The sequence below is a fragment of the Zalophus californianus genome, chromosome 10 (genome assembly GCF_009762305.2).
Source record: "Zalophus californianus isolate mZalCal1 chromosome 10, mZalCal1.pri.v2, whole genome shotgun sequence".
In the NCBI taxonomy this organism is placed as follows: domain Eukaryota; kingdom Metazoa; phylum Chordata; class Mammalia; order Carnivora; family Otariidae; genus Zalophus; species Zalophus californianus.
Window position 1 is genome coordinate 76,638,460 of NC_045604.1, and position 12,163 is coordinate 76,650,622.

The 12,163-nt window shown below is 45.2% G+C and overlaps 1 protein-coding gene across 3 annotated transcripts in view; it reads right to left on the reverse strand.

Annotated features, from left to right (window-relative positions):
* Positions 1-12,163, reverse strand: part of USP7 (ubiquitin specific peptidase 7) — a 63,040-nt gene that overhangs the window by 29,854 nt on the left and 21,023 nt on the right. Inside the window, exons 1-2 of one of the 3 annotated variants that reach the window (XM_027610417.2) lie at positions 6,768-6,816; positions 2,044-2,148 (exon numbers count right to left, since the gene is read on the reverse strand). In XM_027610417.2, the coding sequence (XP_027466218.1) occupies positions 2,044-2,148; positions 6,768-6,798 (136 nt within the window). In that variant the 5' untranslated portion in view covers positions 6,799-6,816. Of the gene's footprint in view, positions 1-2,043; positions 2,149-6,767; positions 6,817-12,163 lie in introns of those variants that run through there. The other 2 variants (XM_027610416.2, XM_027610419.2) reach the window with 2 other exon arrangements.

The window sequence follows — 12,163 nt, forward strand, 5'->3', positions numbered from 1 at the left end:
ATTGTGTGTCCTACTTTACCAGGTCAGAAGGAGATTCAGGAAAAGGATTTCTAAAGTTGAGAGTCTTGGGGAATCATTAACAAAACAAGTCTTTTGGAGAAAGACGTTAAGGTGCGGACAGCCCAGAGAAGCCCGCGATACAGACGTTTGGTTGGCCCAGCACCCCTTCAAACTTCCTAGACCACTCAAGACTTCTCACCACACGCTAACATGCTAACAAAAGAGAGTTTCAAAATACCTACACCACGACCAGGAAAATGCTGCCCTAAACTAAGGCTTCTACTCCTAGAACCAAAACAATCTCCCTCCCGTCCCCTTAGCACCAAAGAGATAAAATCTTTTCACTCTCTTACGCTGGGCCTTTCAAAAGACACCTAAAATCCCAAACCAGGAACATGGTGCTAACTGAAGACCACTCTGCTTTGTCCTATAATATACCCTTTCCCTGTTTGGTAAACTCACTACAGGAATACTTCCACTATTAGGTTCCATGGTTTGGCACCATTATTTACTACGACTAATTTAGTAAAATTGGCCTGCTAAGGAAAGGGGTTTTATGTACATTACAGATCTCCTAACAGTGGTTCTCAAATGAGGCAATCTGGACCCCCAGAGACATCTGGCAGTGTCTATTTCTGGTTGTCAGGACTGTGGGGAGAGGGCATAAGGGTGGGATGACACTGGCATCCAATCATGCCAATGGCGGCCCCTACAACAAAGAATGATGAGCCCAAAAAGGCAACGGTGCCAAGGTCAAGAAACCCTGCCCTTTATCTACATCTGCACCTCCTCCCAAGCCCTCCCCAAAAACACACGTTAGGAAAGATTCCTTTGGAATTGCTCTGTGGAACTAGACAGAGAGCTGTCTGCCTGGGGTGGACCAGTTACTGCTCCTCAAGGGACTGGCACCCGTCTCTACCTCACACCTGCCATATCGGGCCTAGTCACACCTTCCCAACTGCGCTCTCTGAATCACTTTCGGCATCTCTGGTGTCTGCAATAAAACCAAGAGCCCAGCAACCAAAGAGACCACACCCACACCGTTGCCCTTGATCTACAGTGGAAAGCGCACTCCACAGGTAACAAAGCAGCGGGGTTTAGACCACGCCTCTTTACCTTCCTCAGATATTGCCTCAGCCAGCTGCCAGGGGGTAAACCGCACTGTGAGAGAACTCTCAACTACGGCTGCAGTTTCTCATGGAGGCTGAACTTTTGGCAGGAGGTCTGAACAGCAGTCCTTCTGGTGGTGCAGCCCGTGACTGACGGTTTCTTTCAACTGCCCCGTTACTCCCCTGGGAAGGACACAACCCTCATGAGGATTGATGGACATGCTTTTGACAGAACACGGTTTCATATTACACTGCAAGATTCCAGGGACTGCATAAAGTGATTACTGGCTGCTACCGTCTCAGGACATTGACCTTGCAAATAAGTGTACAGGTCATCTATCTAATAAATTATAAAGAAGAAATAGCCTCGAAAGAAAATGATTTCCTGGGCACAAAATGTCCATGCATATACCTATGCATACACTTTTTGCATAGAAGATACAGACCAAAAGTTAGTGTGGGAGAATGAAGCCCAAAGCCCGACTCTGATTTCACACCTAATGGGAGCGGGGAGGGATTATCAGCTACAGACAACTGATATACACACTACAATGAGAATGCAATGGAAAGCCAAGTTCCAATGTCTAGAAGTATCTTGCTGCAAACAAAAAGGAAAGGAGAGTAAGATAAACTTGTTCTGAACACTAGCAGTGGCTGGGAAATTGCAAACCTGAATAAATCCCCATCTATTACAAATTTCTGTATTTAAACCTTCTCACCTAGGCTGGGGAGAACCACCTTACCCTGAAATTTGTAGGTAATCTTGAAATTCAAAACCAAAACAGTCTCCTCAATTTTCCTCAGATACAAACCTCCTGAAAACTAGCTACTCCTACAAAACTCAGAAGTACTCAAGGAAGAAATCTATAGCACATCTAGTTGTGTTTCTGAAAGTTTTCTGCCCAATGCAAGTAAACAAACCACATGTACTCACCATCCTCCATATCTTCCTCTGTGTTGTTGTGCCCATCACTCATGGCTACATTCCCGTTGATAACAGGGTTTTGAGTAATTCTTGGTGGGTCATCTGTATCTCCAGCTTTAAAGAAAACAAAGAAATTCCACGGTTTTTACCTTCAGGTCTTGGATTAAATAAATAAAAACATATTGTACTTTTGACGATTTCTAGTCACTAATACCCATCCCAATATGCCATAATCAACACGCTCTAACCCAAAGGACATATATTAATATGTTTACTAAATATTAATTTTCACTGCTTTCAAAATGCTAAATGGGATGCAAACAATCATTATACCACATTTGCTCCATTTGCAATGATATTTTGAAACGGGCCTCCTACTCATTAAGACTCAACCCCACGGGGTGCCTGGGTGGATCAGTGGGTTAAGCGTCTGCCTTCGGCTCAGGTCAGGATCCCCGAGTCCCGAGATCAAGCCCCAATCCCCACGTCGGGCTCCCTGCTCAGTGGGGAGGCCTCCTCCCTCTCCCTCTGCTCCTCACTCTGCTCATGCGTGCTCTCTCAAATAAATCTTTAAAAAAATAAAAACAAAACTCAACCCCAGAGAAAATATTTTTAACTAAATATATACATAGCAGTGTGCATTAGAAGTTTCCACCACATGTCAGCGCTTTAAAACATCACAGCGTGAGTCTCAAAGTGTCACTGGACAAATTACTGTAACAACTGAAGTATAAATCCATGCAAAAACCAGAACTGGAGGTTGGGGGGGGAGGGCAGAGGGAGTGTGAAACGGGGGGTCCCTAGGAAGACTGGCATTTATAGAGTCTGGAAAGGATTGAGAAGCACATAAAAAGATGTGCTACAGATTTCTATTTTTTTTTTTTTTAAGATTTTATTTATTTGAGAGAGAGAGTGTGTACGGGGCGGGGGGGGGGGGTGAGTAGGCTCCATACTGAGCAGCCCGACATGGGGCTCGATCCCAAGACCCTGGGATCATGACCTGAGCCCAAGGCAGACGCTTAACCAACTGAGCCACCCAGGCACCTCTGTGATATAGATTTCTAAATGCTTGCTGAAATGTGGCTTGACAAACATTTACATATAATCAAAGGCATGGATTAAAAATTTTGCAGCAATGAATGGCAACTATAAAGTGTAAACTCCAAATGTAACATTCTTATCTCTATTTAAAAACAATTTTCTTACACTGACATAGGTCCTTGACGTAAAAGGAAAAACACGCCCAAGTCAGGACTTGGGATTTAAAGAGCCTTCACTAGCCAAAAGGGTTCACCCTTCATATGCAAACCCACTCCTGCCTCCAGATGTCAGAAGAGCTCACTGCAACTAATGTGACCCTTTTATGTTGCCTGTACACATGCTGACTGAAATCAGCCGTCTTAGCTATGAAGAGGAGATGTGGTTTTTAAAAAAAAACAGCTACCTCAGTGTGTCCTAGGCCTGCGACATTTCAGAACCTTTCCCCCATTTGGATCGGCAGTCGGCATGATTCAGCACCACGGACAGCGCCCTCCACGTCCCCTCTACACTCTCTCCAAAACCCCCAATTACCAGATTACATCTTAAGTAATTCCTGAATATAAACCATGTTTTTTCCCTTAAGCATCTCAAAACACACCTTAGAAATCCCTGGAGGCCAACAAACAGGTATTACCAAATTTATATCACTTCCAATCCTGATACTCTTGTTTTATTAACTATCAATATATGCACTTAACAAATGTGTTAAAAGTTATTTTTAAAAACAAACATATACATTTTTGAACTGGTCCCTCAATCATCACACACTCACCCCCCCCAAAAAAAAAACTGGAGTGGGGAGGAGAAATTCTTTTTGCTGTTGCTTAACTAGCTTAAACTCTAAAACATATGTGCTTAAAAAGCAACATAAAAAAGGGTACTTTGAAATGTCTTTCATCCACATTTATGCTCCTAAATTAACCATCATTAAAAATATTTTATGAGGAAAAAACCCTATGAAGGCCTATGAAATAAATTATGGCACATTCCACCAATAGAATATTATGCAGCAGTGTCTTATAAAGCAGTGTTTCAATGTACCTATGTGGAAAGTTCTCTAACCTGTAAGTTAAAAAAAAAAAAAAATTAAAGATACCAAGCAATAAATATCTTCACATGCAACCTCCGTTATAAAAGAGACAGAGTATGCTGGAATAAGAGCAAATAAATTCTCATTTCCCTTTACATGATGAACAAACACTGGAAGGACACATCAACTATTAAGAGGCTCTCCAGAAGTGGCAACAGTGTGAGTCTGCACTATACACACTCTCACATCACACGAATGCACCGTAAATCTTAAAATAATTTGCTTGATGTAATAAGCTTGGTATTCTAATTTAGTTTCTCAGTTCAAATCTGCCCTACAATTGCCTTAAAAAATGGTTTTTAGTGCATGATTGCAAAAATAAAAACCTCCGTATACAGAACAGCATCATACCTAAAACTAGCATGCTTTGTAGATGTAAGCAGTCTGAACTACAGCGGGTCACAGAATTCCCCAACTGATTCATAATCCTGAAGATTCTGAGATCCAAGTGAATTCAGATTATAGCTGAAACAAGGTATCTTTAAAGGTCTTGGTGACTTGAAAGAGTACTTTTTCACCAAAAGTTATGGTAATAATAAAAATCAAGATCAAGTTGGGGCACCCAACTCTTGATTTTGGCTCAGGTTGTGATCTCAGGGTCGTGGGTTACCCGCTCAGGGAGACTGCTTCTCCCTCTCCCTCTGCCCCTCTAGCGGCTCATGCTCGCGTGAGCGCTCTCTCTCTAAAATACATCTTAAAAAAAATATCAAGTCAAAAAGATCTATGGATCACCATCCCCAGCACCTTACTGTGTAGGGTACGGGAAAAAATGGGCCACGGTCTTTCAGAAGTAGGATTAACTACAATGCAATGACTGACAAAAGTCTAATATTTGATAAATGAGGGATCCTATTCTAGTGTTAATTAAGACAGGATTTCTCTGCAGTTGATCCCTAAAGGCAAAATAAATAGAGTTCTACATTTGAACTGGGTTCTCCTCAGCAGTACCCCACCTTTTTACACATTTGTGCTGTTCCATTTGCTCTTTTCCACCCTCCTTAAGCATGCAGATGCTGGTCCAGGCCAGTGGCTATGAAATGACAAAAAGTCCCTGGTGGGTCCACCACATACATGAGAAATCTGGCCAGTAACAGGCCCCATGAAGCTCCCAACCAACTGCCATGGGACCTTGGTAGAAAAAGTTGGCAACTCAAGTCTAGCTCCTAAGGGACTGAATATCCAGTTAAAAAAAGTTCCTTATAAATTAGTTAGTTCAGCAAGAGGATTAAAAATTTAATTAAGACACAGTAAATCCCTGGACCTGAATTCAATGAGGAAAGTACCCAAAGCCCACAAAACCTCTGTATTAGACTTCCAGAAATATCTTCAATGGTTAAGACTGCCTTCATTATCGTAAAAGAAGTGCATGACTGGTGTGTGTATATGCTTTTAGCTCTATATATAAAGTGACCCTGTTCCTGAATTTTATGTCCCAACTGACTGGAACTTCCCCAGATGTGTTAACTCTCATCTGGCCGTCTGTGAACTACAACACTCATTTTTTGACACACAATGGTCTCAAATAAGATTGGGGACATGCTGGGCAAGCACCAAGGACAATATGGCATGCCTCAAATAAAAAAACAAAACCTCCGAAATATGCCAAATATCGGGGGAAGGGAGCAGTTATCGTTCCAAAATATATTTATGACACCCAAATACAATCAAAGATCATTTCCATTACTTGTGACTGGTCAAGCTTTTGATGCCAAACCCTGTGATAAGTCCCAGAGGCGCAATTTTAACATATACATATACAAAAGGACACAAAATGCCTTTTCTAAAGTCTAGAAACACACAGAAGCAGCTAACATGGCTGGTTACTGAGCCTATATATTTCCTCCTCTTTCTACTGAGGAGGCCATGCTTACACTCAGCTTCCCTTCCCACTGACCTCCATTTGTGATGTCATAACACAGGATTATTCAACAAAGAACACTAGTCAATTGCTATGGAAATGATGTGGCACTAATTCAGTGCTGAATCTCACTCCTGGATGAAGCAACAAAGAGCAGAATTTCAATTTGCTGGCTTTGACATTTTCTGTCACTTCACAAAGATTACTCAAACCTCTCCCAAAAAGGCCAGATTTGAGGGGACAAACCACCACAGTAAGACCTTACAGCCTTCCAACTAAGAAGTTTGTATACTGCCACCAGGTGGTGCCTAGGCCACAAAGATCCAGCCACAGCTCAGATTCAGTCTCCACTCAGGCCCCCGATTCCTCCTCAAACTTTCCAACTCGTGATAAACCCAGTGAGCAAAACCACAGTTCAGTTAAAGGCCAGAATGTACGGAGCGTGAACACACAGTACATGGTCTAAACTCCCAACGCCACCAATTCACCTGGAATTCCAAGTCAAAAGCCCCCTGGCCTCTGCTTGGTCCTCCTCCCCTTGTCTCCTCTCCTGGCACCCATTTTAAAGGATATTACATAAAGTAGAAGTTACCACGGTAAATGAGAACACTGGCATCTTCCTGCATACTGATTTCTTAGTTAACAATCCCAAATATATTTCAGTAGGACAATTCAGAAATGTCAGTACTGGTTCTGGAAATCCATTAGCGCCTATGGACCCCCATCTGAAACCCCCCGAGTCACCTTCTCGTCCAAGCTTGTGGTTCCCCGCCATGTCTGCATGGCTCTGCAGTAGTATCTGCGGGGGCTGGGGAGGGGAGGGTTCTCTCTTCCACATCAGAGTGACTGCATAGAATCTCTAGGAGCTCTACCTCAGCATTCTTTTTTTTTTTAAAGCTCCCCCAACACGCACAAAGAATTCTTGGGGTTAGGACAAGGAACATATTCAAGAAACCTCATCAATTTAGATAATCACTTCCAAAAGGCAAAGTGGTCCAGAAAGAGGATGTTAATGGGAAAAAAAGAAGTCGGGAGTTGGGTTACCAGCCCCTTAGCTGCTGATGTAAATTGCTAACAGTGGGGAAAACTGGCTGAGGGGATCATGGGCACACATCACACGAACTACATCTCTCCTGTAAATCTAAAATTCATCCCAAATTAAAAGTTTACTTGAAAAAAGACAAAACAGAAAACCCTTAAGCCTAAGAAGCAAGGAATATAACTGACACTAAACACGTGGAAAACTTCACCATGCAACACGTACCTCAGCATGTCTGTAATTCTCACACAATTCAAGGCAGAAAAGGGCAGTCTAAGAGTGAGCTTGGATCTGTGCTGGAGCAGGACCAGCAGAGCAAAGAGGATGTAAAAGTCTGCTTCAAGTGTTTCATGAATCTGTAACTCCATTTACTGACCCCCTACTGAGTGCCAGGCCCAGTGCAGATATTCAGGTGATGACCACAAGCTCCCTTTACCCACTGGCTTAAGGCTACAGCGGGATGTGAGGGGCACTGCCCCCGGGGGAGCCTGGTCCACATTCCCTGTTCTTCCTCTAAAAGACCAGCTCTGCCCACATGGTCTGTCCTCAGACAAAGTACAAGTTAGATGGAGGCCCCAAATGAACCCAGAGGCACCAGTCAGGAAGAAATAAAGGAAAAAGTCCTGAGTAAAGAGGCACAATGCTGTTTTGTGTTGTTGTTGTTGTTGTTGATGATGATACAGATTTACTTATTTGAGAGTGAGCACATGAGTGAGTACGGGGAGAGGAGCAGAGAGAGAGAGAACGTCAAGCAGACCCCCCCTGCTGAGTGCAGAGCCCAATGCGGGGCTCCATCTCACAACCCTGAGATCATAACCTGAGCTGAAACCAAGAGTTGGATGCCAAACTTGCCCTGAGCCACCAGGCGCCCCAGCATAATGCTGCTTTGAAGGCTGAATTTCTGTATATGCTTTGTTAAGTGCCTACTCCCAACATAACCTATACCCCTGCAAATTTCTATCAGATCGCCCTGAGTTCATTCTTTATTAAACATACTGTTGGGATAACTGTAGATTCACAATTATTATAGAAATAATAGAGATCCACTTCCTTTCACCCAGTTCCCCTGGTACCATTTTGCAAAATCATAGTACAATTCATAACTAGGATACCAACGTTGACTCAAAACACTAATCTTATTCCTGTTCACTTGCACTCTTAAGACACGTGTATGTATGTCCACCCAGGAAAGACGCTCAACAGTTCCAACACAAGGACCCTTGGGTCCTTTCAAAGAAACCCCTACCCTCCTTGTGCACACTCCCCTCCTGTAACTCCTGGAAACGACAAATCTTCTCCATCCCCGTAATTTTTCATTTTAAGAATGTTATATATAAATGAACATGGTATATAACCTTTTGGAATGCCTTCTGTCACTCAGCATAATTCCCTTGAGACTCAGGTCAACAACTGGTTTCTTTATATTGCTGAGCAGGATTCCATGGCAGGGACACACCATGTGACCTGCAAACATCTGGGTTGTTTCCAATTTGAGGCTATCACAAATAAAGCTGCTATAAACAATTTTGTGCAAGTCCTGGTTCTGTATTTATTTTTACTTTTGGATTTGAAAGAACGAAATGCTCACAGTAGCAAGGCGAGCAGTACAGAGATGAATAAGGGGAAATGATTCCTCCACTCCCGATCCTAACATGAAGGAAGCCACGGTCTCATGTGTCCCCTTCCAGGCGTCCTCACTGTTCCTATATATGCCTATGCAACAATGTACATGCACTTTCTCATGAACAAAAAATGGTATTCACATTACACAAACTAGAGCTACCCCAAGTAGGTATAAATATGCACAGGAATTTAATTCTGAATGGCGCCATAACATGCCATGATTTACTCAACCATTCCCCAACCATGACTGCCTCCAGTTACCTATTTTTGTTTTTTGCTACTTGAATGATGTGACCATTTGTATTATGATTTTTGTCCTGCTGCATTTTATCACCAGGTCATCTTTCCCAAACACATCGGAACCACCCCCCCCCACCAAGTAGTTAGCCAAACTCTTCCCAATGGCCATGAGTGGCAGAGCAGAGCAATCTAAGACCACAAGGCAAGTGATCCATCAGATGACCCATGTCCTGCACAACATTCATGCACCATTCAGGAGAGCTCTTCCAACTCTTAGACACAACTCCTTCGCTCTTCCTTTGGGGAATTCAAATAAAATTCATGTGCTGATGTTGTGGTCCACAGTATAAATCCTAACGTACAGGCCCTAGCTCTAAGCTCACTGAGCGGAGGAAAGTGACAGCTGAGAATCCAACAGTGAGGAGCAGAGTGCAGCTGTTGGGGTTAGCTATAAAGGGAGGCAGTCCGAGAAACAGAGTGGGCGAATGATGTGTGGGACCCAACAAGTGTCAGTAAGGAGGCAGTCCTGTCAAGGCCCCTGCAAGGGAGGAAGAGGCGGGGAGCTCCGAGGGGAAGAGGGTATCCCTGGAATCAGGGTCTCACAGGCAGTAAGATAGTGCACTCCCTCAGAAACCAGAACCCCTGAAAGCCAGGAAACGCTCCTGGGAAACAGAGGACCTGGGAGCCTCGGGAGCTGTGGAGTCAACTCCAGGCTCTCTGGGGGAGGGATTCCTCTAAGGCAACACAGGGCCTCAGGAAGAACCATGGACCATCTCCATGGACAGAACCTGGGGGTCACAAAGGGGTCACAGTCTCCCAAGGAGACAATAAAGTGAGGATGGTGAGTCTGCTCACAGCCCAGCTGCAACTGACCTTCTCTCTTCCAGAACTCGGTGGTTCCTGAAGGTGACCACCCCTCACAGTCACAGGGCTGCAAGAAGTGGGTGCTGACCAGGAACACTGCCTGCTTGCCATGTTTGCCTCCCCAGTCACAAAGACCACACAACACCCGGGAGCCGTGAGGAAACACAGATGTTCCCCTGACTGCTCTCTGTGCCTGGCAAGGAAAGGGGAGCCTCTCAGAAGCAGTTTCTGAATGTGGTCCTAAATGGAAAACTTCCAACTGTGCTTCAAAAAGATCCTTTCTAATCCATTATCATTACATTACCAGGATTCAACATATCTCCCTAAAACACTGGCATGCCCAGTGTGCCTGCAAAGTCAGTAACTACCGACTAAGACAATATTTTAATTACTTCCTTGCGGCACACACTGTCTTTTCCAGGCAGGAGTAAGTTGAGAGGTAAAGGCCTGCATTTCCAGTGGGGCTGGGCAGAGCCAGCTCCCTTCTCAGTAGGTCGTCAACCTACTTATCAAGTGCCTCCTATGTGCCCAGAGCTGGGCTGGGCCCTGGGGTTCAGGAGGAACAGAGAGATAAGCCCCCTGGTGTCCTGGTGTTCCCTTTCCTGTGGGAGGAGACAAGACGGGGTAACTGCCACAGAGGGGAAAACAGAGCCCGTCACGGAGCTGCAGGAACACTAGCCTTGAAGGAAGAGGTGACATCTGGGTGGAACCGAAGACTGAAAAGGAACCAGGCTGGCAGAGATCCTAGAGAAGCACACTCTGGACAGAGCCCACAGGGACAAGGGCACTGGGCGAGGGAAAAGGTGGGAGATGAGGTTCAGACAGAAGGTGGGCAGGGCCAAGGCCATGGAGGACCCTGAAGGCTATGATAAGGACGCTGTTTGCAAACGTTCCCGCTCACCAGGCGAGCCTCCCATGACTTTCAGGGCACTGAGACAAAAGAACCAACCTCCTGGTGCTCAGCCTGAGATGGTCCCAGTGCTCAGACCAGGGCTGCCACCACCCACCACCCACCAGGTCGAGCCGTCCCAACCATCCCAGGCAGGAACTCCACTGGCCACTCCCCAGGGGATGCAGATGAGGTGGTTTGGTTTTATTATTGTTCTTTACTATCTTGCCCCTCAGGGCTAGCCTGCCACATTGGCAGTATTGTTAACAATGAAACCATGCCTTAATCAATACCGCAGGGCGCCTGGGTGGCTCAGTCGTTAAGCGTCTGCCTTAGGCTCGGGTCATGGTCCCGGGGTCCTGGGATCGAGCCCCGCATCGGGCTCCCTGCTCTGCGGGAAGCCTGCTTCTCCCTCTCCTGCTCCCCCTGCTTGTGTTCCTGCTCTCGCTGTCTCTCTGTCAAATAAATAAATAAAATCTTTAAAAAAAAAAAAAAAATCAATACTGCAACTCTAAAGTGGTCTGGTTTTATGACTTGTATGATTTTATATACAATTTGGCCACATGCGGGCGCCTGCGTGGCTCAGTTGGTTAAGCGACTGCCTTCGGCTCAGGTCATGATCCTGGAGTCCCGGGATCGAGTCCCGCATCGGGCTCCCTGCTCGGCGGGGAGTCTGCTTCTCCCTCTGACCCTCCCCGCCCCATGCTCTCTCTTTCTCTGTCTCATTCTCTCTCTCAAATAAATAAATAACATCTTTAGAAGAAAAAAAAAAAAAAAAAAATGTGGCCACATGCATCCCCCATGAGGCTGGCTTGGAGCCCACTTCCAGGCGGCAGTCCTGTCCTAACCAGGGACTCTTTGGTCCTCCGCCTCTGGTGGGCCACTACAGAGCCCAAGGGCAGTGTCCACACCGCTCTGTCATGGAGCCTGACAGTTCAAAGCAGACGCACTGTGTTGAGACCTGACAGCTAGCTCTATACTCTGAAATAATCCAGATTTAAATTAGATATATAAAAATAAAATCCCCAAAGACAGCCACCTATGAATTTGTGTACCTTAAATAAAAATATTTGTTTGCGGCCTCCAGTTTGGCTTATGTAAAACTCACTGGTCCCCAAGAGGCTTGCCCTAACTGCCAGTCTTGTCACACACTCTTGTGATTGGTGTGAGTGTGAATGCCGGCAGGCACCGAGAGGGGCTACAATCACACGACCCAAGGGCCTGCAATTCTGTCCGTGTTGCTTGCTCACACATACCATCTTGTTCCACAGAAAAAGAGAAAACGGCATCATCTGCTAGCTTGCATAGCACAGAGCACTTGTGGGAAAGAAAAGGAAGTCCCTGCACACCCAGCAGAGACAGAGCTTCAGGGAAGCCACGGGAAGAAGGGAGGAAGTACTTGCATCACACAATGGATTAATACCCAGAATACACACAGTTCCTAAAACTCGAACAGCAGCCCAACTACCACAAAGGAGAAATTCT